General features: G+C 41.2%; 1 protein-coding gene across 1 annotated transcript in view; it reads left to right on the forward strand.

Annotated features, from left to right (window-relative positions):
- The window catches only part of Astn2 (astrotactin 2), a 671,847-nt gene that overhangs the window by 38,245 nt on the left and 609,199 nt on the right, over positions 1-24,403 (forward strand). The window contains exon 3 of the mRNA XM_050121817.1: positions 10,574-10,681. Coding sequence (XP_049977774.1) covers positions 10,574-10,681 — 108 coding nt within the window. The remainder of the gene's footprint in view (positions 1-10,573; positions 10,682-24,403) is intronic.

Raw genomic sequence — 24,403 nt, forward strand, 5'->3', positions numbered from 1 at the left:
TTTGTTTTTTTTTTTTTTGCATTGGGGGGGGGCATGGCAGGGATGAGGGGAGTACAAAAGACCAGGAGATGAATAGAATCAGGGTAAAACTCTCAAAGAGTCAATAAAGGAGTTATTAAGGGGGGGGGGGACAAAAAAGTAAGAAAAGAAATTTAAAGACCTCAAAAGGATCCAACCACCAGTAGCACTTCAATATATTTCTCCAAATATCACTGCGTGCCTATAATGCTTAAAGTATATAGTTCAGAAATAGAAAAGCCATGTACTTTTATAGCTTTTACACTTTAGTTTATAACATTATAAATATCTAATAATGAATTTTTCCTTCCTTTGTCTGACTGATCTATTGATTGATTAATTGATTCCTTTAGAGAAGATTAGACTATTCAGCAAAGCTGGTCTTAACATTTTTTTAACCTTGCTACTTAATTCTCTAAAGCACTGTGATAGAAAGGAGTGCACCATTGTGCCTAGCTTTTTACTTTTTAAATTAAAATATATACATTTTTAGGGCTTGTATTTGGTTTAGTAACAGATAATTTACCTAACATGCATGAGGTCCTGGAACAAGTCTCCATTATCATAAAATATATACCTGTGTATTTGTTTTTATATTACAGAGTAGAATTAATATCAACTATCCAGCAAGTATATAAAATTTCTCTTTGTATTTTTCTTTGTATGCTTTTGTTCCTAACAATGTATCATGGAGAATTGTGCCTGTCAGTAAATATAGATTTATGACACAGTGTTTTAATGATCTCATGAAACTCTATTTTAGAGATAAATCATAACTTTAATGTCTTCTATAAATGTATGTATTTCAATTTTTTGTGAAATTATGAAAATCATGTTTAATTGTGCATGTATTTGTGAATATATTCCACCATAAAAGACAATTTTTAAATTCAGCATGAACCAGAAATGCTGCAGAATCCCCTGGGAATTCAGAGAAGCCAGGTTCTGAATGCAGATCTTACCACTTACCCTTGTGATTCCCTAACTATGACAAAGTAACACAGTTAACTCTCACCTGCCAAGATTTGAGATGGAAGCATGTGTGCAGTCATCTCTGTACCATGTGCAAGTCACAACGCATGGCAGATAGCAGTTGTCGTCTAAATGACCCCAAGAACAAGCTAGATGACTGCCCGTTCAGAAAAGCACTTGCCTTGCAAGCATGAAGTCCTGAATCTGATCTGAAAACAAACAAACAAACAAAACCTATATAAAATATTACATGTGATGGCATATTCTGAGGCTCCTTGGCTAGCCAATCTAACTGGTGATATCCAGACTAGTGAGAGTCCAGACATGTCTCACAGAATATAATTGAAATTTCTCTAGACAAGATCCAACGTTGCTCTTCTTCTTCCCACACGCATATAAAAGACACTGTCTTGCTTAGTTTTTTATTGTCAACTTGAGACAAACTCAAATCATCTGGAAAGGAGAAACCTCAGTTAAAGAAAAATTTGGGAAAAATGAGACTGACCATATCTGTAAGTGACAGCCTTAACTGAGGAATGACGTGAGAGGGTCCAGTCCACTGTGATGGTTGTCATCATCCCCAGGTCCATATGAGCCTTGTCCATATGAGAAAGTTAACTGAGCATAAACCAGTGATTGAGCCATAAGTAGTATTCCTCCTTGTTTCTGCTTCAGATTTTTCCTGTCTTGAGTTTCTGAAAGAGTGAGATGAAATAAATTCTCTCCTTCCATAGATTGCTTTTGGTCAGAGTGTTTTGTAACAGCAACAATGCCCACAAAAAAAACCCTAGAACATGATCACACACACACACACACACACACACACACACACACACACACACCATACATAAAAATATCTTTAAGAAGTGAATGCATATGAAGATCTGTGATTTAGTTCCAGACTGGGAACAATTGCTACTTGTGTGGTTCAGAGGACATTGAAAGTTTTATTGGTTTCTGTTCTCCACCCATGACTACTATCATTTATGTTCCCTGGATGGTTGGGGGTCAGATGGGTTTTTGAATTCCTTAGGCACATATTTCTCTATCTGGTGCAGTTTGGGACAATCTAAAAATGCAATATTGCTGTCATCAGCTTGAGGAAGACATGGAGCTTGAATAATTTAACATGTCACCACCATCCATCATGATAGCAAGAATGGGAGATGGAGTGTGGAGAGGTTAGAGGCAGGCCTAACAGCAGCTGACAGAAGAGGCCTGCAGACAGGGCAGCCTAAGCAGAGAAGGGACGTTTGCAGAGAAGAGCAATATGCTACTTCTTGTAGATCTAGCAAAGGCCGTGTGCCCCCTTGCCCAAGCTTTCCTCATAATATGACCTTAGACTTGTTTTGATGTGCTCCTTTGCCCCAGAACAAGCTTGAGATCAGGCCCCCTGTTTTCCACTAGCTATGTCTTCATCAGAAACCTCTAAATACTTCTGAATATCTACACCTACTTATTGGCAAAATCCACACAAGACTTGACACACAGAAGCTTTTGTTAAATTCAAAACTGTTATACCCCCCAATATCTTAAAAGCTTCCCCCAGTAAGTGACTTGAAAAATTGAGGGATGTTTGTTTTGTTTGCAGCATTAGAAGACTGTTTTATAGTATGGTCACTTAGTAAATACCTTTTAGTTTAGTTAGTAAACAAATGAGTTATGCTGCTAACACTATTTGGAGTGAAACTGAGGTCAAGGAATGGTTACTCTCTCCATCCCAAGTGCTAAGATCCAGGAAATCTGAGAGCTTGACCCCCATCAAGGAAGTTGTGGACCACCTCCTCTCTTTGTTCCAGAGGCCCCTCCTCTCCTTTCCTACATGACATGTCTCTCATCTATATAGAGATGATAGGAAGCAAGCAGAGGGCTTCTTTTATTTTTTCATATTTTTTGAACTAAAATCTACCTAACATAAAATGAACTATTCATTACGTTAATGTGCACAGTTCAGTGGCATTCCGTACATTTACAGGGTTGAGTAATTATCACCTCTATCTAGTTCTAAGCACAGTCATCACCAACAGAAATCAGAACTCATTAATCGTCCTTCCATATTCTTAGCTCCCTCTTTTTAGCCTTGGCAACCCTTAGTCTTAGACAGGAAATTCTGTCTTTTGGGATGTTTCATATGGCATGTATCTTACTATCTGTGGCCTTTCATATCCACCTTCCCCCATATTTTAAAATGTTTCTGAGGTCTATCTGCATGGTTTCATATGTTAGCATTTATTATATATCAGTAATATTCTATGTGACTACATTTTGTTTACCTATTTATCAGTTGACAGACATTTGCCGTTACTATCTTTGAGCTTTGTGGAGAGAACAGCTATAAATGTCCTCCTCCAACTATTTGTTTAACTCACCTTTTCTGTGCTTAATGTCATGTGCCTAAGAGTGAAATTCTTGAATTATGTAGCAAATGTGCTTAACAGAGTAGGAAACTTTCAAAATGTTTCCTATAACAGCTACCCCATTTTCATTCCCACGGCGATCAAACCGTTCATGGTTTTCAGTCTCTTCACTAATGTTTGTTCTATTGCAGTATTTTCCCAGAGACCAAACTGGCATTATGACCTGTTAGAAATGGTTTTGTTTTACATGTCCTCAATAACTAATAAAATTGAGCAAATTTTTCACGAGAACAGAAGTGTTGAATTGAACCAAAACTAAGTTCAAAACTGAGCTCTGTCCTTCATAATCTTTTGTGCAAATTCTAAATATTGATTTGTCTGTCACTAAAGCTAGAAGTTGCTCTTGCCTGCCAGAACTCTTTGAGGTGCATATGTGTTTTTATATGGAAAGTGCCCTCCCAGCACTGCTTGCCATGTCGTGTGTGCCTAGACTTACATTTCGGTGGCTCCCTCACAGACAACTCAGAACAGAGAATTGGGAGCTGGTTCTGGCAGGTGTAGCTCTCCTTCTGTTCTTTTTCCAGGCTTTGATTAAGTGGAAATCCTAGAGCAGCCCTGAGTAATTAATGGCTCCACCTTATGGCAATGAATCATAAATTTTATATCAACACAGCAGCAGTGAGAGCCCTTTGCCATCCATCTGAGTCTCCTCCGAGTCAGTCCACAATTGGCATCTCACCTCTTCAGATTATATGGATACTCAGTGGCTATAGACCTTGGATAGCTGCCACCTTTCTGGGATGTCACAGTGGAAGAGTGACTACCAAGCATTTTCTTTTCCTCCTAAGGAAGCCCAGTAAAAGTTATGAATGTCAGGTGTTCGGACAACCTAACACTTTGCTCAAAATGACCATGTGACCTGACAGTCAAACTAGTTCAGAGCGGTTAAGGACCTTGCACAAGTTCACACAGCAAATGAGTGAGACATATTATTATAACTCAAATCTGATGTCAACGACTTAATTCCCTTCTACTGACATATATAACCTCTCAAGACTCACAGATTGAACCAGTAAGAGACCAGCTTGAACCTAAGAACATTGAGAGCAAAGGCTGTGGTTATTGTTCTTCTTTTATGTAATTTATGTAATTCACATATAAAAATTACAACTTATGGGGTCTGTGGCTTATTTATCATTCTCCTGTGCCCAGGTCCTTACTCTATTCTTCGCCATAGTATTTACTGCACAGTGCCTCCAGAATCGTGCTCTCCACTGGGGTGGGTGTGTAGAATATGGTTGTCTATACGGGGCCATGCTGCTAATATGACATAACTCAGTGTTAAGGACTTATTATGAAGAAATAAAAAGGAAATTTTGGTGTTAAGTTTCACTTAGTTAGGAATGAGCATATTATTTTTCATGCATTTGCTGAAATATACCATGAAATTGATTCAATCCAATAATTTTTATAATTTTAGATTTTATTTGCTTTTATTTCATGCATATTCATGTTTCCTGAATATGTCTTTTTTTATTTATTAAAGATTTCTGTCTCTTCCCCACCGCCGCCTCCCCTTTCCCTCCCTCTCCCCCGATCAAGTGCCCCTCCCTCATCAGCCCAAAGACCAATCAGGGTTCTCTGCCCTGTGGGAAGTCCAAGGACCACCCTCCTCCATCCAGGTCTAGTAAGGTGAGCATCCAAACTGCCTAGGCTCCCATAAAGCCAATACGTGCAGTAGGATCAAAAACCCATTGCCATTGTTCTTGAGGTCTCAGTAGTCCTCATTGTCTGCTATGTTCAGTGAGACCGGTTTTAACCCAGGCTTTTTCAGACCCAGACCAGAAGACTGCGGTTCAATCTCAAGCACCCACAATGTTGCTCACAGTCATCTGTGACCCCATTCCCAGGCGATCAAATGCCCTCCTCGGGTCTCTGCGGTGCAAAGACATAGATTGAACAAGGTGCAAAGACATAGATTGAACCGCAGTCTTCTGGAAGAACAGCCAGTGCTCCCAACCACTGAACCATTTCTCCAACCCCTATTTTTACATTTTAAATGTGCTTGTTAGAACACTTAGATTATATATGGTTTGCATTATATTTGTACTAGACTGGCTGGAAAACAAGCAGCTATGCTGGCCCTCAGTTTCCACTCTGAGTCCTTTAGTACTTACAGAAGGGAGGTAAGAGTCAGAGGAGGCTGGAGGATGAATAGCAACTATTTTTCTTGGGAGTTCTCCCGAGGAACGGTCTCTGTGTTCTGAAGCATATGAAAGGATGGATAAGTGCAAATATCTTGCTAAATTGATTAGATTTGCTAGAGGAGTTACTATTGCAAACCTGAGAAGAGATGTGGGTGGAAATGGAAAACATCTTCTCATGATAGCATACAGGAAAAGACCTGCTAAGCTACAGTGCTTAGCATGTGGATTCCTTGCTCACGTACAGACTTTCACAGAAGAACATAAATCCACACATGTGTGCACTTGCCCACACACATCTTCTCTGTGTTATTCTAGTTATCAACCTGACTTTTGAGAGTGACATATTCAACTGCAACCCCAACTTTCCACTTACTATCTTGCTTCACACTATTTGGATAAAATGTGTTTCTGATGCTGTCATTATGATTGATGTGGACATTAAGTAGGGTATTTGTTCGTATCTTATTTTATACCAGAACAGAGTCTGAAGGAATAGACTTGGGAGCTGCTTTTGAGATTTTAATGGTGATCCTACTACTTATAAATTGTGTGACCCTGGACATATCATATCACTTAATATTCCCATGTCTACGTGTTCTCATCCATGACAATGAGAATTAGAGGAGCATCTTGCCTCTTAAGGTTCTCGTGGGAATAACATGAGATAGCATATGTTAAAGGCTTAGCTCAAAGTCCTGTAGAAAAATACCACTATGCTGGTGCAGGTTTCCTTATTGCAATAGAATTTTCTAGTAATGCTTCTGTCCCCTCCACTATCCTATTGCAGTAGAGAGGGAATTCTATCTGAATAATGCATAACATTTAAATTCACTACAGAGATGGAAAAGTAGATCGTTTGTTTGCCAAAAGAAGAAAGGTAAAAATCAGGTGGAAGGGAGGTAGAGCTATGGGTAGAAGCACAAGAAATAAGACTTTCACTGAAATGACTAAAAGTTAGGGTGTGGCTCAAAGGGACAGGAGGGGTCTGTTATAGTTCTGTAGCCCGGCAATACTCCCTTTCTCTCTGCAGCTCATTATATATCACACAATAAGAAGATGCTCACCCTGGTCCTTGGAGTTGCTTTGTCAAATATCTTCATTTCTCTCTGGCTGAGAAATAAGCAGATGAACAAAAGTCCTCCCTTCTTCCCACTACCTCTTCCTTCCTGTTTGTTCCATCTTTTTGACAATAAAGTCTTTGATGGTTACTTTTTAAAAGTAGGCCTTGGACCTTATTCTGTTCAGCTACTTCCAGAATTCTAAAGGGTCCCTAGCAGTTTCTTCTCAAAGCCTTTGAATGGGATGCTTCATTTGATAGATCTGGGGTCCTGTACTGCCTCTCAGACCTGCTGTTGTTTTCAGCAGAACTGAGGAAGTGATGTCTGAGACAATGGCTCAGGATACATGTTGGAGCAAAGATCAGTTGAGGCTACCCTTGTACTTTCATTCATGAAAATGCTATCTTTAGTCGATAACTTAGTGGTAGATCACTTTGATAAAAGTCAGAGACCATGTGATGTCTGAGACAATGGCTCAGGATACATGTTGGAGCAAAGATCAGTTGAGGCTACCCTTGTACTTTCATTCATGAAAATGCTATCTTTAGTCGATAACTTAGTGGTAGATCACTTTGATAAAAGTCAGAGACCATGAGTTCAATTCCAAGCAATGCCAAAATGACACCAAAGAAGAAAATGTTATGAAAGAGGAGAATGAGATATCAAGTCCCTATCTTCCACATGTATGGCCTGTTACACTGAAGGCTGTGTTGTAAATGGTGAAAGCACTCGCACTCAGGCTCCAGTTCCCCATCTCTGAAAGGCCCAGCTCCAATTATTACTAATTCACTTCTCTTTTCTGAAGCTTAGTTACCTCATCTGTAAAGCAGATATAATTAAACCACCCTCCTATGAGTTCAGTGATTTGGAAAAAGGAAAGGAATACAGATCACACAGGACTTGGCGCCTTGATGCTGGACTGATAATACATTTTCAAAGGTTTCCTCTGGAGATATCCCAAGGATGCTGTCTTCATTAGGGTTTTTATTGTTGTGATAAAACACAATAACCAAAAAGAAAGTTAGGGAAGAAAGGGTTTATGGGCTTACATTTCCACACTGTAGTCCATTATTGAAAGAAGTCAGGACAGGAACTCAAACAGGACAAGAATATGAAGGCAGGAGCTGATGCAGACACCATGGAGAAATGTTGCTTACTGGCTTGCTCCTTATGGTTTGCTCAGCCTGTTTTCTTACAGAACCTAGAACCATGATTCCAGCGATGGCACCACCCATAATGGACTGGGCTCTCCCCTATCAACTACTAAGTATGAAAACGTCCTACAAGCTTGACTATAGCTCAGCCTTATGGAAGTATTTTCCTAATTGTGGTTCCTTCTTTTCAAATGACTTTAGCATGTATTACATTTATGTAAAACTGTCGAGCACAGTGGCCAATTTGAAGACTTAGGACCCCATATTCAGGACAAGAAAGCTAAGCCCTGAAGAATAACTCTCTTAAATTTCAGTTATGTCCCTTCAGAAAAGTAGCTTTGCTCCAGCACGTTCTTATGTCTTTGATCAAGCAAATTCATATGTCTTTGCTCCAGCACATTCTTATGTCTTTGCTCCAGCAAGTTCTTATGTCTTTGCTCCAGCACGTTCTTATGTCTTTGCTTTATTATGGTCTTCCTAAGCATTGAGCCTTCTCAATTTTCGAATTGTCTTCATCATATTTGTTGTCTCTGGTGTGTATGTCCATGGTTGTCTTGATTATTGACTAATGTTGGAGAACTCAGCCCATAGCGGGTGGCCCCATTCTCTAAGCAGATGGTCCTAAACTGTATGAAGAAACTACCTGAACCTGAACAAGGCAGCAATTTGGCCAGAAATAAGTATTCCTTTGTGATTTCTGATTCAAATTCCTTCTTGAGTTTCTGGCCGAACTTCTATCAGTAATGGATTATAACTTGAAATAAAGCCTTTCCTTCTCTGAATTGTCAGTGTTTGATCAGAGACACAGAAATCAAACTAGAATACTTATCTGGATTGCTAATTAAATTACACCTCCCTAGTGAATCTATCCCCATGAGGATTTCATGCTGTCATGTAGACAAATCTTCCAGCAACATCGTTGGAGCGAACAAACACAATGCCATGGTATGGACAATGTCTGCAAGCATGACGTCAGTGTGATGGATGTCCCTTCAAACCCCACCCAAGAGGGCTACAGAGTAAATCCCTTTGTGAATTGAACAACATTCTCCACTAATTTATGCTTTTCTTTTCCTCAGGTGCAACTTTTGAATTGGTAATCAGTTGTATGGTGTTTGATTAAAAAGACACAAAGATTTATAGGGCAGAGTAGCCTCCCTCTTTCCTTATTCTACATTCACTTAATTCTCTATCCAGGAAAACCAATTTTACCAGATACTTCAGTCTCCCTAGAGATAGTCTGTGATTTGTACAACTGAAGTCCCAGTCCTTAAAATGTGCCTCTTTCCCCTGTCCACACATCTACCCACACCATGCTCTGGATCTCTCACCTCCTTCATTCTTCTCTAGGTATAGAATTTTTCAGTGTCTTAATTCATAGTTTTCAATACCTTATCTTTAAAAAATTCTAAGAAGAGTGCCAGGCATAATTCCTTGTGCCTGTAATCCCAGCACTTGGGGAGGCAGAGGAGGTGGATCAGGACTTTAAGACCAGAATGACCAACATAAAAAAATATCTTAAAAACCTGACTCAACTCATCAACTCACTCCCTTTCCCACTAACAAATAAATCAGCAAATACAGAACTCAAAACACATGAAGATTAAGAAGAGCAGCTCCTGCCCTCCTCCGTTCTGAATCAGCGACGTTAGTGTCCCGGCACTGATCTTACCAGCCCCTTTCTATTATTCATCATCTATGAGTCACTGTCCTCCCTGAATGTTCCTCCCAGTCCATCTCTGTAGCCGTTCTCATGTCCGCCCCCCTTTCCCATCCACTCTGTACATGTCCCCATTTCATGTTGCACCTCTCCTGGGTCATCACAGAGCCTCCTAGCTGCTCACTGAGCCTGAAGCACATTCCATTCCTTGGGAGCTCGGAGTTTCCTTTCTGATTCACACAGATAATCAACGCGTTTTTGCTCTGGGACTTTCTGTGACAGTTAGACCCCAGCATGATGCCCACCTTGGTGGAACACTCAAGCCTCCCTCAGTGTGGTATGAGCACCTTATTTTTAGTCAGTCCTGGGTTTGATGTTGCCTGTATCTGCCCATATCTGTGTTATCAGCGATGCTTCATAAGGTGGCTCCTGGAAGCTCCCTTTTTTAATGCCAAAGCCTCATCTATCCTTCAAACCATGGCTTAAATCTTTACTCCTCCATAAACCTTTTCTCTTCCCTCCAAGTTAAAATGAATTGCTTCTTCCCATATTCCTAGCATCTCATTGTGTGGAAAACATAAGCCATGAATTAGGCTTAAGACTCCTCAGGATCCCATTTGTCCCCCTGACTAGCTTATGATACGGTGCCTGGTAAGAGCTGAGTGGCGTTTATCTTTGTGTCTCTGTGGCAGGCTTTGAGCCTGCCATATTCTAAGCCTTTGGTTGAAATGTTTGTGAAATTAAGCTGCCTGGAGAATTTTCGAGTTAAGCTCATCGTATATAGAAATGGTAGTTTTCCATTGTTAGCACCCACTATGGGCCTCCTCTTTTACGTGCCATGCTTCTTCCTCATCTTCAAAGCAAATCCAAGTGGCTAAGAGTTACTTCCGCTGCTGTAGAAATAGCAGTTTAGGAAGGTAGATGACACCTCAAGGTCATATAGCTTGGAAGCTGCTGAACCATGATTAGAACCCAGTCCTGCCTGACTGCCAGTTTCAACTACTTCCATTAATCATGCAGACTCCCGGGTCACTAAGGATCAGCAGTGAGAAACGTGAGGAAGTGCTGTGGGTCTTCAGGATGGCTGGGTGTTTACAATGCTTCTAGAGTCCTGCAAGGCTGACTGATGGATGGTGCTTCTCTGCAGGGGGACTCAGCTTTGGGAGAACCAAGGGGACGTCGGGCTCAGAAGCAGATGATGAAACACAGCTGACTTTCTACACAGAGCAGTACCACAGCCGCCGCCGCAGCAAAGGTAATCAGTCGAGCCCTTGGGAAGTTCCAGAACTGCCACGTGGATTTACAAAGTCCAGGCAGCAGATTTCACGATAAATACCAAATGTAAATTTGTTTCAGCACAATGAGCACTGAACCCAGCATCCAGGACTGATCACACTACTGACTGTCAATCCTGCCTTTTCCGTTCCATTCCTTACTTACTCCCTGCCCTGCATCATCCCCCAAAATAATTAGAGGCGATTTCCCCTGCATCTATTCATATTGAAATTTCAGTATAGGAAATGAAATAGCAATAATCATGCTGAAAGGAAACTAGCACTAAAAATAAATCATATTTAGGTTAGATGTGTTCAGGGTAACCCATACTACAGGTTCTTAGCATGGGCTACCAATTTAATTTTGCAAAATTAGCAGCAAAAGTGTAAAGGGAATATTGTGAAGTGTAAATATATAGGTTCTTTGGTTAGAATTGCCTAAACCTGAAAGTTTTGAAGTTGGCCCCTGTCGACAAGGCATCATATGGCCTGTTAAAGAGGGTTTTCAACATTTATTCATCACCATGACAGTCGATATAAGGGATATCAATATGCTGGAAGAAGAATCATTACAGGGTTGCACCTTCAGCTAACGTCTGTAGTTCTCTGATGATTCCATGGAGTATACAAGAAAACAGCATATTTCTGGAGAACATATACAAAAGCAATTCCTCATCTTGGAGTACTGCTTAAGGTTAGGGAATTAGCAACTGGGAAGTGGTGTTTGCAAAAGAAACCCTGGGCTGTAAGCATGTATTAAACGCACAGGGTTGGTACAGATTAACAGGGTTTGACCACTCCATGAAAGGAGGATCCTGTATTACAGGTAAAGGCCTGCCTGTTGCTTTGCATTGACTGCCGTTATGATAACTATGGCTAATCATGGATGTTGGTGGGTTCTGAAGGTGTAAGACTGTCTGCCCTCCACCACCTTTGCACAGAAGGGAGGTGAAGCATTGCCTGAGGTAGGAACATCTGTTCGTGATAGACATTTCATAGCAATGGCATGAATCACACACCTTTGAGCACATTTTGCCCTGAGGCAAGTTATTTACATTCCTTCATCTGTAGAATGGGCCTTGTAATGGCTGAAGCTGCCATTTCGAGTTGGCTATTGATTTTTAACACATTATATAAAAACCATCACAGTGTAAGGGGAAAATGGAGGTAGACATTATTAATGTGACTTCAGTTCTCGTTGCTTCGATTCTATTCTCTGTACCCTTGGTACCTGTCATGAAAAAGGGCTCCATATGGGAAGTGCTTCTATCGACACATCCCCAAGGAGGAATTTTCAGTTTCTGCAGCCCTTGAAATAATAGATCCTGCCTCACAGTCCACCCTACACTCTAGCTTTCAGGGATCTATTGCACTACAGATTTAGAAGTTAGTGATCAATGATTCTTAACTTGTCTTCTCCCTTCTCCAATCCCACAGCTAAAATGAGAACCAGGCAATGGTGGGTCTCCTCAGAAAGAATGGGATATTTGCAGCTGATTGGAAAAGCATCCGTCACTGAGCACGCACCCTATAAATTGTTAAACTTTAAAAAGGAAAGCAAAAGCAAGCAACAGGACACGAGACAAACAACTTGGCCCACTGCCCCCAAACACTCTAGGAGACCTGGCTGTGTTCTCAGGATAGTGAGAGTAACAGGGCTGTGGCATCTGTGTCCTCCTTCACTAGCCCTGCCCACTAAAGCAGTGCCCAAGCCTTCCCTCGATCTTTCCTCCCACGTGTGTCCCACTAGCAGCAGGGTTCTTCCTCTACTCGGTTCTGGTTCACATCTCTCTTCTTTGCAGGATCCCGTGTTTACTCAGTTATCTGCCCATTTCTTTTTAATCTGTGTCTTTTTTTCTCCTATCCCTCTGTCTCTATTTATTGCCACATTCTCTTCCTTCTTTCATTTCATTCTTTTCTCATCATCCCTTCTTTCTCCCTCTCCTTCCTTTTCTACTCATTCCTTCCACATTTCCTAGTTTGCCTTTCCTTCTCCTCTCCCCTCCTTACCTACATAGCATAAACATTTCTACAAACAGCAGCCACATGGGGGACAAAATCAACTGAAAGTTTAAAACTCCTTATCCATGTGGAGGTTTTACTATATAAAACTATGAAGCAATTAACTGATGAAAATCAGCAAGGAAAAAGACACAGTGAGGAAGAGAGTCAAATGAGGCAAGAAATCCATTAGACCCAGGAGTATCCTTCCCTCCCTTTTGTGCTGGTTCACAGGCAGGTGACACTGGTCTTAGTATTGCATTTTTAATACTGCTCTTGACCTTGTGAGGCTGTCAGTCTCGCTGCTATTCCTGAGGCTGCTACTGCTGATCTTTTATTGAAGACATAATGTTGACCAGGTCATAGCAAAGCTTCTGTTCCAGCCAAGTGAACTTAGCATCCGATGTCCAATTCTTCAGTTGCTACAGTTCTGCACAAAAGAGCTATGGTCCCTCTTAGCTTTTCTTATACTGCAAAAAGGAGGTGATGAGGCTGTAACACTCACCACATTATAGGGGAAAATACACAGTATTAAAATGAACCAAGGAAAGTCTGAGAGGCACCAGAACTGCCAGAACAGAAGAAGACAGTATTAATAATATGGGTTCTGATACTGAGCTACCTGAGTTAGAATTCTATCCCTGATGCTTACTAGTGTCTTATTAAACCTGTGACTTGGACATTACTATGTATTAACTCCATGAGCTATAAAATGAGGATATAAGACTAATAGTCACGAAGAGAGTTCTAAAGATTAAATTAATAATTTATAAATAATTTAGGCAGATATGAGGATGGAATAAAGACATTGAAACAGAGCTTAACTACCAAGGAAAGACCCCTATGTACAGTGTGTGTCTAGGGATGGAAGAATCTGAATCTCACATTTCTTGTCAAGTCAAGCCACTAATTGACATTAGTTCAGATCCAGTTTCCCAGGTTTCTGTTCTCTGAAACCTGGAACAGTAGCAGGGAGAGCAGGGTCTGGTGAAATCCAGTTTTGGAGCTCCATTCTCTCTGTGCTATGTGTCAGTGGGCTCTGACTGGTTGAATCTTTTGCTCAAGGTCTTCCATTCACTGTTTCTCAAAGTGTGAGCATGGACACAGGGATGACTTCAGCATAGGCGGACTATGCTTCTCACCTTCTTCTCCCCAACACCCCAGCACTAGTCCCCCTCCATTTCTGTGGCTGCCATCCAAGCTCCTCCGTAGCAAATGCAGTTAGTCAGAAGTTCCCAGTGGTCCTCCCAGCATGTGTGAGCCAGTCAAGGAGAAATAGATAAAAATACCAGGAAAGGCAAATCCCTGTGCTGGAGGAAACAGCTCTCGCATAGCATTTGGGATTCCATATTAACTCACTGTGCCCTCTTCATATTCATTTAAAAATAAAACCTGTGCTCTTTTCCAAATCAAGAATCAAGTGGCATTTGACTACTGTTATCTTTGAAGTGCCCAGAAAAAAAATGAGATTTCTGGGGCTCTTTGAGGACAGTAGGACCCGTGGGTACCAGTGGTTGTCACTGCTGTACTGTGTGACCTTGAACAAGTTGTTTCCCATATCTGAACCTTGTTTGCTCAGGCACTAAGAGGAGGCTGATGAGGGCTGTTTAAGAGTGTTCAGTCTACAGTGGTTTATTACACTGGCTAAGTTCTTCCAAGGGGCCTAATACTGGGTTATTGTGCTATTAACAAAGATGATGGAAGATGAAGAAACAAAGTACAGCCAGTATGAACAGTTTCGTTATCCCAGCTTTCTGTGAAGGATCAGATGGAGAAAGCATAGGGGCTTCAATTTTTTAGACTTCAGCCTAAAAAGTTATTCAAATCTCAGACATGTCTTCGCCTCTTCTCATCCACTTAATATGAACCCACACCATTAATGTTCTCATTTCTTAGATGAAAGAAGTTAGCCCCACAAGGTTAAGTATGATAATGGTGATTTTTTTATATCCCCATTCTTTTCTCTTCTGTTGTGGTTTGGTATTCCTGCCTCCTCTCAACCTGTGGTTGTGACCCCCACCAGGGTCACATACTAAATATCCTGTATATCAGATATTTACATTATGATTCAAAATGGTAGTGAAATCACAGTTATGAAGTAGCAATGAAATAACTTTATGGTTTGTGGGGGGAGTCAGCAAAACATGAGGGTATATTAAAGGGCCACAACATTAGGAAGGTTGAGAACCACTGTTTTAGAATCTGCAAAAAGCCTCTCCTCGAAGGTCTTTTCCCATATAGTGCAACCCATCCTCTATCCTGCATCCAGAGTAATTATCCTTCAGATATAAGTGGGAAGTATGTTGCTTATTTAGACAATGTTGTAACCTTCTTTTGGCACTTATGATTTTACATGAGTTTAATAACCCGTCTCTAAACCAAACCAGTGTTTTTGTTTTTGTTGTTATTGTTTCCACAGCTTTCCAAAGGCTTCTTGCTCTATTGTCATAGGAAGTCTCATCCTAGCATTCCTTCCTTTGGCGTGCAAAACCTTCATGGCATGCATGAGCACGCACATGCACACACACAAAGAGAGCTACTCCTAGAATGGTCTTCTCTGCTCTGACTGCTCCCACTCACTCTGATATCTGCATTTAAATGGCATCTTCTACATAACTATCCCACACCACAGAGAATTTCCCTGTTTTATTCTCCCCACTTTATAGAACCCATACCATAATATTTTGACATTTATACATGTGTTTTAAAGTAAGTTTATGTTCTCCATAGACCGTGTCCAGCTTGCAGCCCCAGAACAAATGCAGGCATGGGCCACAGTGGATGCTGAGTAGCAGCTTTGAATAAATGAGTGATGAGAAACGTGAATGAAAGAAATGACACAAAGACTGGAGTGATGATGAAAGTGCATGACGGTTGCTTCTTTCCTCTCTGTCTCTCTTCTTCATCCTCCATTCCTATTTCTGGCAAGTGGGTATCCTCTTCCCTTTCCTTCTTCCTGCTCCTAGTGAGTGAAAATGAGGCCCTAGCTCTCTCTACTTTGCTACTTCAGTTCACCAGAGAAAGCCATGACTAGATTTGAGAGAGTACCTGAGTCTTGATATTGAAAGATGGACTCTTTGAATGTGTATTCTTTTCACAAGGTTAGGATATGAGCCATTCTAGGTGCATATACTGAAGACTAAGATGTTGCAATAGAATCGTATATACCTGAGACTGATATCTAAGGGAGGAACAAGGAATGAGAGAAGAGGAAATATTTGTGACTCATCTGCCAGGTGCACAGCATTCTCTGTTGACACTTCTCGTGAGAGACATAGAATCAGTGTTCAGTTCAACAGGACCTGAATTGGATATTAAGCAATCTTTCCAGTCTTGAATGACTTTAACTTCTGGGCTCTAACCTTCGTATAAAATAAAGCTATTAATGATGTTCCTCATATAGTGAGCAAGTCCATGAAAAGAAGGCATCCAAAGGTTCTTATTAATGTATATTCTCTCTGTGTTTTCACCTTCACTTAAATCATTCTGAACTTCAAACTAAATCATCATCATCATCATCATCATCAACAACAACAACAACAGCAACTCACTTTACACATTGCATTTATGGAAAAAAGAAAAATTTCAAATGCAACTCAAGCTATTTATAAGACTGTTGGAAAGAGGTGAATTACTGACCGGGTAGACTTCATTACAAGGCAGGAAAGTTCAGCTATCACAGGGTGAGTGAAGAAATGCCATGTGTGAGAGAGAGGCGGGGGAGAGAAAGGGAGAGAGGGAGAGAGAGAGAGAATTTCCTAAATATTGAATCCTTTTTTGGTAAATGGCCACTGCAGACTGTGTATCTGTTAGAACTATTCAACTCCCTGCCATTACACAAAGATGTCCATAGACAACATATAAATGAACATTAGTAAATAAATGTGTTCCAATAAAGCTTGATTTTCCACAACATGCTGATCCAAATTTATCCACATGTCATATCTCCCTAACTTCTGCTTGTATCTAACAAGTAGCCTGACTGAACATCTGGTCCAGACAGCAGGTAGAAAATTTCACAGCTCTTGGTAAAATGGATCGACCTCATGTGCTGCTGTCTAAAGAGTACGTTTGACAAGCAAACAGTGCTGTGTTTGGTCAAGTAAATATCCATCTGAGATAACAGTTGTTGGAGGCTTGCCATTGTCATGGTAGTCTACAGAATAAGCTAATGATGGAGGTGAAATGACAGCCTGACACTGTGCAGAATCTTACCTTGTTAGCTGGAAATGGTTCTGCATACAGCAAAGAATGCTGACTTGGAGTCAGATGTGTGTCTAAGTCTGTACCTCACCACTACCAGTTTGGTAACTTGTGGAAAGCCTATATCCTATCAAGGCCACCTTTTCCTGTTAGTCATCCAGGAATATTGATACCATTCCATCAAGTTAACTATTCAGGAATATTGATAGCATGCCATCAAGCCTGAATCCCATGCTTAATCTAGTAACACTGGTTACTGCACAAATGCATGAATGGGCCATTTGGGAAACGGAGTCTGAGCCCCATGACCAGAGTGGGTATAATCTCCTGGGGAACTGGGCTGCAGTCACATAGGGAGTGATGCTGCTCAGAGTAAGCTAGCATATAATTTAAGATCCAAAGGAAAAGTGCAGATGGTGAGTCCAGCCCGAGGCACAGCGCTGACCAGGAGACACAGTGGTTCTGGTTGGGCAGCTGAATTGTTTCAGATATACAAGTACCTAATATAAGACTCTCAGTTCACTGCTGTGCTGTGACTGAGTGGCCTTGAATAAATCCCTCTCCTTCTGGGGACCATGCTCGTATGGTAGCAATTCAATTGCTTCTCGAGATCTGGTCTTTCTAATTCACATTTTGATGTCCATTACGAAGAGCTGCTTATTAGTTCAGCAGAGAGAATCCAGGCACAGATGAGTCAGTTTGGCTTTAGTTTTCTTTTAATTTTAGTTGCTTGTTTTATTTTAGTAACACTTTAAAAATTTTAAATTTATTTATTTTATTTTTGCTTATGAGTATTTTCCTGCATGTATGTTCATATGTATGTACACTATATGAGTGACTGGTGCCTGCATAGGTCAGAAGAGGACACAAGTGATTGTGAACTATTATTGGAGTGCTGGGAACTGAGCCCAGGTCCTCTGCAAGAACAACAAATGTTCTTAACCAGTGAGCTGCAACCCAGTCCCATCTTCTGGAGATTCTTAAGCTGGGATTTTCTCTTGCTAAGAACTTTTTAATTGGAAGCAAAGCTTTGTGTGGAGGTGAATGGATCCATGACATTTTCCGGATGATCCCAGAAGCAACCATGTGTGCATAAACACAAACACACACATACGTGCACAATTCAAGCAAATATTTCATTGAACACAAACAAAAGCTAAAGTTTCAAGAAGGAAAGCATGCCCCTGAGGTTAAAAATAGCATCCTTGAAGGACAGAAGCAGATGAGGAGGAATGCTAACAGGCAGAGCTAGGCAGTGACGTATGGATGCTCTTAACTTTTCTAATCCTTGCAACAGTACTGCAAGTTTGAAATTATTTCCAGACAAAACACTCATTGCCTTTGGTATGTGCAGAGATTTCAGAATTAGCAGGTTCAGGTTTCAGTATTTGCCCTGACAGATTGGAGCTACATTGCCTTTGCTTTTGTGAGTGTAGCCACTCATGGTTAAAGGATAACAAGTCCAGAAGTTCTGTTTCTGCTCTTCCTTAGGCTGTTGTGAAGATTCAATATGCAAAGGGAATTGTCAGTCAAGTGAGGCTGTCATATGACCACTTCAGCCATGGGTAGTTCAGTGTGGCGTATCTGTACCTGAGCCCTATGCCAATCAGATCTCTTTCCAGTGCACTGGCCCGCAAACTGATCTTGTTTCTAGAAGAGGAAACACCAGGCATTTCAAAGTGATGATGAATTTGGTTGTCCTGCCCTCGTGGGACCATTGTGGTACAGCTTTTACTTCCAATGTCCTCTGCCTTTGGTCTAAAGATAGCTTTTCCTGCACACACAGCCCCTTGCATGCTGGCAGCTGCACTCATAGGACCTGCTACTCAGGAAAAGTAAACACTACAGACACATTGATTCGTACTTAATCAGCCTCAGAAGAATTTGTAGCCAGAATGACCTGAGAGGGGCAGCCAAGCTCTAGAGGACACGAACAATGCCAGAGTTGTGGTACCTCTGAGCTTGCTTTCCTCAGCCCAGCAGATCGACTTTGGGAAAAACACGACCTGGAGGATCTAGACTGTCCGCTGGGGTTCCACAGGTGAAGGAAACAGAATCTTCATGAAGTGCCTGTATCCAACTGTCCTAGACTATGGAAGAAACTACAGGGAAGAACACATTGTCAGCTTATGTGAAAACTAGGAATGGGGCGAGGCTCCCAGGAAGGAAGGGAGAAGGGAGGGATAGCCAGCTTAGGTTTGATGTGGTTCTTGAAAGTCATAAGCCATGTCTGCTAATCCTGGATATCATTTTGTTTAGCTAGGCAAATCGGAGCCTCACATTCCCATCCATAAAACACCCAGGTACCTAGAACTAGAGTTTTCAATCCCTAAGTCTTCAGCCATGCTCTTCTGAGAGATCATGAAAGCAACAGGCACAGACAGAAGAAGAAAAAGGAAAGGAACCGGTGAAACCATACATGATTTATTGAGGTTTTCTTGTTTTGGTATATTATTTTTAGTAAATTATTTCATATGCATATCATCAGTAATGCCATTTTACAGATGAGAAAATCAAATCTTAAGAAAGTTCATGTATGTGCTATTCCCACGAGGTAAGGGAAGCATGATAGTGAACAAGTATGGCCAGATCATTCTATAGATGAATGAAATATGTCAGTTAAAGTGTGAACTCCACTGCCTGGGGATATAGGGCAGTTAGTAGACTGAAAGCATCAGGTCCTGGGTTCTGTTCTCAGGAGCACCACATAAACTGGGTATAGCAGAACACACCGCTGATCTTAGGAGTTGAGCGTTGGAGGTAGGAAATTGGATTCTTTTCATTTTGGGTGTGAAAGATAGCAATATTTATTCTATCATACAGTGTTTAGTCAAATACATCGCTAGAAAGTTCAAGACTAAAAAAAATGAGATCTAGTTGTTAATACTGAAGACCTACCAGTTTGAAAGACATTATAAATGCGTGAAAACCAGGTTGCATTTGTTTAATTGAAATGCACTTAAAATTCTAAAAACAGAGTAGGTGAATTGGATTTACTTTTTTTATTGCTTTTATTGAGCTATACATTTTCTCTGCTCCTCCACCCTTCTACCCTCTCCCATGATCCCCATGCTCCCAATTTACTCAGAAGAACTTGCCTTTTTCTCCTTTCTATTTAGATCCATGTATGTCTCTCTTAGGGTCCTCTTTGTTGTCTAGGTTCTCTGAGATTGTGAACTTTAGGCTGGTTTTTCTTTGCTTTATGTCTAAAAGTCATTTATCTGTGAGTACATATGATATTTGTTTTTCTGGGTCTGGGTTACATCACTCAATATGATGATCCATCCATTTGCCTGCAAATTTCAAGATGTCATTTTTTTTCTGCTTTGTAGTACTCCAAAATGTACCACATTTTCTTTATCCATTCTTCTGTCGAAGGGGCATTTAGGTTTTTTCCAGGTACTTGCTATGACAAACAATGCTGCTATGAACATAGTTGAGCACATGTCCTTGTGGTATGAATGAGCATCCTTTGGGTATATACTCAAAAGTGGTATTGTTGAGTCTTGAGGCTGCCTGTTTCCTAATTTTCTGAGAAATTGTCATAGGAACTGTTCTTATTAGTTGAAACTTTATGTTCATATTTTTAGGATTTTATTCAAAAGTACTGTATTTACATCATGTGTACATCTTCCTTTCCCCAGAAACTTCTTTTATGTTCCTATATTTGTCTCAAATTTGTGATCTCTTCTTCAATTACTTTTCTAATTCATGCAAATGTGCGCATGTGCACATGTGTGTGCACGCGTGTGTGTGCATGCACACACACACATACGCACATACCCTACTGAGTCCATTTAATGGTGTTTGTAGGTACATGTGTTTGGGCTGAAAACTAGGAATTGTATAAACTATCAAGTAGCTTGTGCCTGGGGAAAACTGTTTTATGCCTCCCCCAGAAGCTCTTGATTGTGTGTAGATGTTTATATATGTCTAGAAGTTTGCAAAATTAACCTCTTTCGCATAGCCATGCCAACTGGTATGCAGTTATGAGGGTGTTTTTCATCAGCTACACTGCTGAGATTTCAAGGGTGTAGCTTTGCCGTCATGTCCTTATCCTCTAGCCCTTATAACTGTTTTGTTCCGCTCTGCAATGGTCCTTGAGCTTTAGGTGTAGGACCTAAATTTGTAGATATAATAGGAACCAGACACCCCAAGCTCTTCAAGATCATCCTTAGCTAAATGTCTTGTCACTGTCAAATAAAGTTGTCTCAAAAGAAAATACCCATTGAAGTGCCTGGCCCAGGCCTATGACCTCAGGAAAGAAAAAGAGAATCAGCCCATTTATGCTGCTGCAAGAAGCCAAGGACACCTGACCCTGTTACTGATGTTACTGAGAACCTGCTACTGCCAGCTCTGTAATCCCTTTGGTAGTGGCATAACCCCTGGAGATGGCTGGAACCAGGAAGAAGTAGCATAAAATCCAGATCCAGCTATCATTAAGATCTAAGTTTCCCCTGAATGACAAATGCAGAGTAGCTGGATCAAATTCCTCAGGGCACAACCCACTGTGTGGGTTCTTGTCTATGATCTGGCGGGAAAACACATGTCAAGAAGAACTTGTGATGCTAGCCAGATCCAGCTGAGCCCAGTCTATGAGAGACAACTGTATGTATTTACACCATGGGAGGTGTTAATTTTTCATTTCTGAACAACTTTCATAATAAGATGAAATAAAAAAAACTGTGTTATAATAAGATGAAATTAAAAACCTGTGGTGGTTTGAATGGGAACCCACCCTTATAGACCCATATATTTGAATCCTTGCCCACCCCCCTGGTGGAACTGTTTAAGAAGGATTAGGACCTTGTTGGTGGAGGTGTGTCACCAGGTTCAAAAGCTCAAACATTTCCCATTTATCTTCATCTGCTTCTAATGCTCCAGCACCATGCCTGTTTTTCTGCTGTCGTGGTCCCCACAAACTCTAACCCTGCAAAATTGGGGACCCCATATAAACAACTTCATGTCTAAGTTGCTTTGATCATGGTGTCTTATTGCAGCAATAGAAAAGCATTTAAAATAAAACCTACTTATAAATACTTGCCATCAGGTGTACCTTGATACAGGGAGTTTGTTTGCTCAGGGATTTGTAGTAATCGTGCTAGAGTTTAGAAAATGAGGCTCCTCCCTTCCTATGCACTTGTGGAGAAAGCACTTCTGCACCGAGAGGAGCTAGAAGCACAGCGCCCTATCCCGCATGACCATGTGTTTCAGTAGCAGCTGTGGCTATTGAAACACAAAGTTGTTGTGTCTTTTTTAGTTCTTATTACATTCTGTTTTTTTTTTTCTTCTTTTCCTTCACTCCCCACTTTCACATTTGCCTCAGCCATGCAGCTAGGCATGTACAAATTTGAAGACAGTAGAAAGTACTTCTCAAATTCCAACTCAAATCAGCAGCACCTACCTGCAATCCCTAGTCAGTTGAGAAACAGTAACCACAGACCACTGGAGAGAACTCTCAGTTAGAAGTAAGAATTTATCATCTGGCCATAGTTCTAAGCCAACTTTGTATAAATAGCCCAAAAACTGCAGAATCCTCCCTGGAGGGTGATACAATGCGCTATTAGGCAGAGTACAGACAAGCCCCCCAGTCTTAGACTTCAGAGAGTGGCACTTCCCAGACACAGATGGAGGACCAGCTGAAGAAGCTGGATGATTGGAACTTAAATAACAGGCTGGACATATGCTGTCCACTCATAGTTCTAGAACCTGCCCCAGGTGACAGGCAGTTATCTGAGGAGGTAGTCTTGGTTATTTAGGGGGCTTTCAGTGAATAGTAATTCCCTAAACTCGGTGAGCCTCAGGGTCAGTTAAAAAGGTTTCAAGAACTACCAGATCCACGTATCTACCCAAAATCCAAGGCATGGGAATGCTTGAGTAAGAGGACTTCTCACTGGTATAAAAATCCTTCCTCGAGTCTACTTTCCAACCAGTGCTAAAAGCTACCACTTCACAGCTTCCACAGTGCACCCCACACACACCCGTGTTCGTATTCTGCTCTTGACCTCCTCTCAACTGCATCTTCTTATTCCCGAGCCAAAAACTTCAACAATTAAAAGTGGAGCATGAAGCCACGGTTTCAGTGTCATCATGGCCCAGAGCCACTGCAAAGCTATGTACCTTCCTAGGTAATCAACAGTGTTCTTCGTCGCCATGTCTATAGGGATAAAACTACACCCAGACAGAGTAACTTCAGGAAAGTAACAGAAACAATGATTGCTGGACACAGGCTGAAAGTGCATTCATTTTAATTAGGTAAAAAAAAAATAAATAAAATCATCGCCAATAGCGCCTCAAATCGCTCTCCCATGAGAACCTTTTAGACTTCATTCCCTCCCTGCTACCATAAAGTTCTAGCAAGAGGTGATGTTTTCATGATGCGCAGTACGTTGATAGCTTACTCTCAGCACCTGCACAACCTTCCTAGAGAGATTTTTACTTCTTATTTTGGAGAGGAGACTAGGAATTTGGACTCATCTTACTGAGAGAACAATAACACATAGAAAACTTAGCTTTGGTCTATTCCTGGGTTTGGCCCTACTTAACAAAGCAAAGGACAGAAAATTATGGATTCAGAAATTATGGGCTTAGAAAGATTCTCTCTGGTGTCTCTTTTCTCCCCATTCCCTCAAGCTTCAGAGGAAATAGACATTGGCAGTCTTTCTCTTAAAGATTCCTTTTTGACTTCCTCTGCACATGCCTACAGAATATCATGCAGCCTCGGCAAACGAGAGTTCCTTGAAAGCAGGGATAGAGTCAACCAACTTCAATCGCTCCTTTCAAAAGCCTGCAGGTCTGTGGAACACTGTTTAGTGTTCTCCTTTCTCTGGCTCCTTTGTGACACCAACCAGAGTATTACCTGACAGCCCTGCATGCAACGGAGGGAGATGGCTGTCAGGAATCAAATGGGAGACCAAAGGCGATAAAGCAAACATGTCATTTTAAGTTGCTTACACTAGCAGGAAGAAATAATCACTCTCTCTCTCTCTCTCTCTCTCTCTCTCTCTCNTCTCTCTCTCTCTCTCTCTCTCTCTCTCTCTCTCTCTCTCTCTCTCTCTCTCTCTCTCTCTCTCTCCTCCTTGTTTTTCAACTAAACTCAGGAGGGTTTTCCCTCCTTTTACTTAGGAAATCATGATGCTCTGTTTCCAGCTCTAAGTGAGCACAGTCTGCCATCTTCGTTCTTCTCCCCTGTCCTGTATTATAGACAGGATTCTCTAGCCACTGCATAACTGCTTTCCAGATAAAGAGGCCAGCTGCAGGCTTGGAGTGTGCACTGTGTGATCAGAGCTGTAAATGATGCTTGCATACACGACCTCACCATAACCTCATATAGTGCTGACTCTTAGCTTGGGTGATTTTCTTTTCCAGGTCTTCATTCCATCCTCCCCATAATGAAGGTGCTGGGCGCCGGAAGATGGCTCGGTTTGTAAAACATTTTCTAGGCAGCATGCGCAGGAGAGAGATGTCACCCCCACCCTCCACCCCAGCTCATCAAACCT

This window comes from Alexandromys fortis, unplaced genomic scaffold (assembly GCF_014885135.2).
Source record: "Alexandromys fortis isolate MF-2015 unplaced genomic scaffold, M_Fortis_MF-2015_v1.1 scaffold_183, whole genome shotgun sequence".
Taxonomy (NCBI): Eukaryota; Metazoa; Chordata; class Mammalia; order Rodentia; family Cricetidae; genus Alexandromys; species Alexandromys fortis.